Source organism: Grammomys surdaster, unplaced genomic scaffold (assembly GCF_004785775.1).
Source record: "Grammomys surdaster isolate TR1022 unplaced genomic scaffold, NIH_TR_1.0 125940, whole genome shotgun sequence".
Taxonomy (NCBI): Eukaryota; Metazoa; Chordata; class Mammalia; order Rodentia; family Muridae; genus Grammomys; species Grammomys surdaster.
Window position 1 is genome coordinate 3947708 of NW_021620762.1, and position 5281 is coordinate 3952988.

General features: G+C 42.8%; 2 protein-coding genes across 2 annotated transcripts in view; both read left to right on the forward strand.

Annotated features, from left to right (window-relative positions):
- Positions 1–1993: 1993 nt before the first annotated feature.
- On the forward strand, positions 1994–4259 carry LOC114608758 (CMRF35-like molecule 3). Its single transcript, XM_028752781.1, has 3 exons — positions 1994–2354; positions 3409–3492; positions 3868–4259. Exons 1-3 carry the CDS (start codon positions 1994–1996, stop codon positions 4257–4259), a joined length of 837 nt encoding a protein of 278 aa, XP_028608614.1.
- Positions 4260–4825: 566 nt separating this feature from the next.
- The window catches only part of LOC114608760 (CMRF35-like molecule 3), a 4202-nt gene continuing 3746 nt past the window's right edge, over positions 4826–5281 (forward strand). The window contains exon 1 of the mRNA XM_028752782.1: positions 4826–4853. Within this exon, the coding sequence (XP_028608615.1) occupies positions 4826–4853 (28 nt within the window). The remainder of the gene's footprint in view (positions 4854–5281) is intronic.

Genomic DNA, 5281 nt, shown 5'->3' on the forward strand with positions numbered 1-5281 from the left:
AACCATTGAAACTGGGTTATGATGCTCTTTGTGATTCTGATTTACATCGACCTTCCTGATGATGAGTGAAACTGAACATTTGTCCATATAGTTACACCATTTGTATCTTCTTTGAGAACAGTCTGCAAAGTATGTCTGCTTGTGTGTGTGTGTGTGTGTGTGTGTGTGCATTCGTGGATAGGTGTAAGCATGTTTGTGTAAGTGCAGGGACTGTTAGCATGCACATGTACGTGTGAACATGCATGAAGGGCATGTGTGTAGGTGTGAGCATGCATGTGTAGGTGTGTGAGGGAGTGTGAGCATGTGTGTGTAGGTGTAAGCATGCGTGTGTGCAGGCACAGCTGCCCATGGGTATGCACACGAGTGGAGGCCTGAGGTTGAGGCCAGGGGTCATTCTTTAAATGCTCCCTGCCCTTAGTTTTTATTTTATTTTATGTTTGATACAGGGTCTCATTTAGCTCTGGCTAGCTTGCAACTCTCTATGTAACCCAGGCTAGCCTTGAACTCACAGAGACATGCCTGCATGTGCCACCATGGCTGACTTGCACTTTTATTCTCTGAGACAGGGTTCCTCACTGAAACTGAATCAGGGTTGCATGGCCAAGGAGCTTCTAGAATCTCCTGTCTCTACTGTTGACCTCCAGTGCTGGGCTTCAGGGACACACCATCTCGACCTCTGACTTTTTACCTGGTTGCTGGGCATACAAATTCACATTCTTCGTTGTGCTTACACTGCAGATATTTTACTGGCTGAGCCACATCCCCACGGCCCCTCATTTGTTCATTTGTAATTGGATTTTCATCTCTGTTGGTCTCCTTGAGCTGAATTCTTGCTCATGTATTCTGGAAACTGGCCTCATGTAGGATCCATAGTCGGAATAGATTATCTCCCACACTGAAGGCTGTCTCTCCATGCTGTTGGTTGAGAAATTTTAGTTTAAAATAATCACATTCAGCAATTTTTGTTTTCTTACCTGTGGCATTAGGACATACTTTGTTGTTGAAGCCAATTCCCTGAAGCACTTCCTTAGCAGTTTTTCTTAAAGATTTATTTATTTATGCGTTTTATCTACATGAGTTCTCTATCTTTGTTAAGAGGAGGAGAGGGCATCTGATCCCACTACAAATGGTTATGAGTCACCATGTGGGTGCTGGGAATTGAACTCTTGACCTCTGATGGAGCAGTCAGTACTCTTAACCACTGAGACATCTCTCTAGCTCCTATAGTTTTTCTTAAAGATTTATTTATTGATGTATTTTTATATATGTGAGTTCTCTGTCTTCATAAACAGCAGAAGAGGGGCATCATGACACACTACAGATGGTTGTGAGCCACCATGTGGTTGCTGGAAATTTAACTCAGTGTCTCTGGTTAGTAGTCAGTCCTCTTAACCACTGAGCCATCTCTCTAGAGCTTCCTTTATCATTAAGCAGGTATTTGATAGTTGTTGCTTGTACATGCTGTGCAAGCACCTCACCAATGGTGCTGCATCCTCAGTCCTGACCAGAAGCTCTGGGACTCAGATTACAAGGATCTGAAGGACAGCACACGTGTGCTGTCGGCTCTGCACAACAGGGAGATCAGATTGGTTGATGTCATTTTAGTCAGTCTCCAAGGCATACATTCCGGAGACTGCTGAACTACCACAAGTGGAATCTGTGTGGCCATGGAATGTGGCTTCTTCAGATGAGCCTCCTGAGGGTCATGAGTATGGAAATGAAGATAGAGTCATGTCCAATGGACGTGATCTTCTGTCACTTCCTCCATTTCAGCCATGATTGGTCAATGTTACAATTTTATTTTCTGAGAACTGTAACTGGCGTCTTCAGCCAGTTTTTCTTTTTTGTTCTTTTTTCTTTTCTTTATCATTTTTCCTTTTGAGGCTTCAACCAATAGGATAAGGATGCTGATCTCTCTTGGGGAAAGGGAAGCCCTTCACTGGTTGTTATTCAGTTCATGAACTCCGCCCTTGGAGTAGGAGATCAGTGGTCCATGCGTTTGTGTTTTCCAGGCTGCTGCACTGCTCAGGATCCAGTCACAGGTCCAGAGGAGGTGAGGGGTCAGGAGCAGGGCTCCTTGACAGTGCAGTGCCAATATACCTCAGGATGGAATGATTACAACAAGTACTGGTGCCAAGGAGATTATTGGAAAACATGTGAGATTCTCGTTGAAACCGATGCCTCAGAACGGTTGGAGAAGAAGAACCGTGTGTCCATCAGGGACAACCAGACACACCGCATCTTCACAGTGACCATGGAGGATCTGAGGATGAGTGATGCTGGCATTTACTGGTGTGGAATTATGAAATCTGGAACGGATCCCATGTTTAAAGTTAGTGTGAACATTTACCCAGGTAAGAAAAGAAAATCCAGAAAATCATGGTTTGATTGAAGTGGGATCAGCGGCCCTTGTAAAAGTCTGATGAGAAAAGATAAACAGAGTCTATTCCATTTGGTTCTATTTTCTACTGAGATAGATGGTGAGTTGGGGAAGCTTCATCTCCTAGCCCCCATTTGTGTCTGAGAGATTCTCACTCCTACACATCTGAGAATTCAACATAGAATCTCATGTGTGCTAGCCAATTACTCTACCACTGAGCTAAACTCCCATGCTGAGACCCCCTCTTTCTCCTTTAACATAATATAAAGAAAGCCATGGACCATGTATTTCTGGGCAAGATAGAGCAATAAGGATGAAGTTTACCTCATGCTTCAAATGACTACAACAAAGAAAATAGACAAAATTGGATCTGGAGACATGGCTCAGTGACTCAGGCTGCTCTTCCAGAGGATTGCATTTTGATCCCAGCATCTACATGGTAGCTTGCAACCATCTGTCATTCAATTTCAGCGGTTCTTACGCCCTCTTCAGGCCTCCATGGGCACAGCAAGCACATGGTGCATTTAGAAGATAGAAAGGGACACCCATACACACATACATGAATATTTTTTAAAATATAAAAGAGGTAAAATATGCAATACCAAGTGTTTCTGCATATTGCACACAAGACAATAATGAGTACATTCTGAAGTAAGCCAGTTTTAAAGGGAGCTGGTTCTTATCTCTGCACATCATCTTTCTATAGAAAAGAATTAAAGTATTAGACACAGTGGCACACACCTTTAATCCCAGCAGCAGGGAGGCAAAGATAGTCAGATCTCTGAGCTTGAGGTTAGCCTGTTCCACAGAGTGATTCCCAAATGATCTGGGGCTACACAGAGAAACCCTGTCTCAAAAATCAATCAATCAAGTAAGTAAGTAAGTAAGTAAGTAAGTAAGTAAGCTTTGGATGGTGATTGGGAATTGAGCTCCTTTAATCCTAGTGGAAAGAATTTAAGACCATACCGAGAGCTCAACTACCCACAGGAGGACTGAACCATTTTTTTCTCTGTATCTGCAATCCCCAGAAACTTCAGCTACAGTACTGATAACCAGACGCACATTTCTGACGTCCACACCAATTATGGAGAACATTGGCATGAAGAACATTGGTAAGGAACAAGAGACTCAGAGTGTACCAAGATATGGGATATCTACCGAGATACAGTTTTCTGAGAAATGTAACTGGCGTCTTCAGCCATTTTTTCTTTTCTTTTCTTTCTCCCTTCCTTCCTTCCTTCCTTCCTTCCTTCCTTCCTTCCTTCCTTTCTTTTTTTCTTCCTTCCTTCCTTCTTTCCTTTCTTTCTTTCTTTCTTTCTTTCTTTCTTTCTTTCTTTCTTTCACATTTTTTCTTTTGAGGCTTCAACCAATAGGATAAGGATGTGGATCTCTCTTGGGGAAGGGAAGCTCTTCACTGGTTGTTATTCAGTTCATGAACCCCTCCCTTGGAGTAGGAGATCAGTGGTCCATGGATTTGTGTTTTCCAGGCTGCTGCACTGCTCAGGATCCAGTCACAGGTCCAGAGGAGGTGAGGGGTCAGGAGCAGGGCTCCTTGACAGTGCAGTGCCGATATACCTCAGGATGGAAGGATTACAACAAGTACTGGTGCCAAGGGGATTATTGGAAAACATGTGAGATTCTCGTTGAAACCGATGCCTCAGAACGGTTGGAGAAGAAGAACCGTGTGTCCATCAGGGATGACCAGACACACTGCATCTTCACAGTGACCATGGAGGATCTGAGGATTAGCGATGCTGGCATTTACTGGTGTGGAATTACGAAATCTGGAACGGATCATATGTTTAAAGTTAGTGTGAACATTGATCCAGGTAAGAAAAAATCCCAGAAAATCCTACTTGGGGTGTGGTGGGATCAGTGAACCTTGTAAAAGTCTTACAACAAAAGATAAACAGAGTCTATTTTATTTGGTCCTATTTTGTACCTAGATAGATAGATGATATTTTTTAAAAAATAGAAGTGATAAAATATGCAACACCGAATGTTTTTGCATATGGCACACAAGGCAACCATGAGTACACTCTGAAGGAAGCAACTTTTAAAGGGGAGCTGGTTCTCATCTCTGCACACCATCTTTCTTTAGAAAAGATTGAAGTGTTAGACATAGTGGTACACACCTTTAATCCCAACAGTAGGGAGGAAAAAGTAGGCAGATCTCTGATCTTGAGGCCAGCCTGTTCCATAGAGTGTGTCCCAAATGATCTGGGGCTACACACAGATACACTGTCTCAAAAATAAATAGATAGGTTTTGGATGGTGATTGAGAATTGAGCTCATTAATTTCTAGTGGAAAGAATTTAAGGCCATACCCAGAGCTCAACTATCCACAGGAATATTGAACAATTTTCAATTTTGTATCTGCAACCCCCAGAAACTTCAGCTACAATACTGATGACCAGACGCACATTTCTGACATCCACACCAATTATGGAGAACGTTGACATGAAGAACATTGGTAAGGAACAAGAGACTCAGAGTGTACCGAGATATGGGATATCTACCAAGATACAGTTTTCTGAGAAATGTAACTGGCGTCTTCAGCCATTTTTCTTTTTTTCTTTTCTTTTCTTTTCTTTTCTTTTCTTTTCTTTTCTTTTCTTTCCTCCCTCCCTCCCTCCCTCCCTCCCTCCCTACCTCCCTCTTTCTTTCTTTCTTTCTTTCTTTCTTTCTTTCTTTCTTTCTTTCTTTCTTTCTTTCTTTCTCACTTTTTCTTTTGAGGCTTCAACCAATAGGATAAGGATGCTGATCTCTCTTGGGGAAAGGGAAGCCCTCCACTGGTTGTTAAATTCAGTTCATGAACTCCGCCCTTGGAGCAGGAGATCAGTGGTCCATGCGTTTGTGTTTTCCAGGCTGCTGCACTGCTCAGGATCCAGTCACAGGTCC

What these genes read in the sequence shown, in the direction of transcription:
- LOC114608758 (XM_028752781.1), top strand. Translation starts at nt 1,994, where the DNA reads ATGCGTTTGTGTTTTCCAGGCTGCTGCACTGCTCAGGATCCAGTCACA. An exon ending in TAGTGTGAACATTTACCCAG is followed by an intron (nt 2,355 to 3,408) that starts GTAAGAAAAGAA and finishes TGCAATCCCCAG; the next exon opens with AAACTTCAGCTACAGTACTG. An exon ending in CATTGGCATGAAGAACATTG is followed by an intron (nt 3,493 to 3,867) that starts GTAAGGAACAAG and finishes TGTGTTTTCCAG; the next exon opens with GCTGCTGCACTGCTCAGGAT.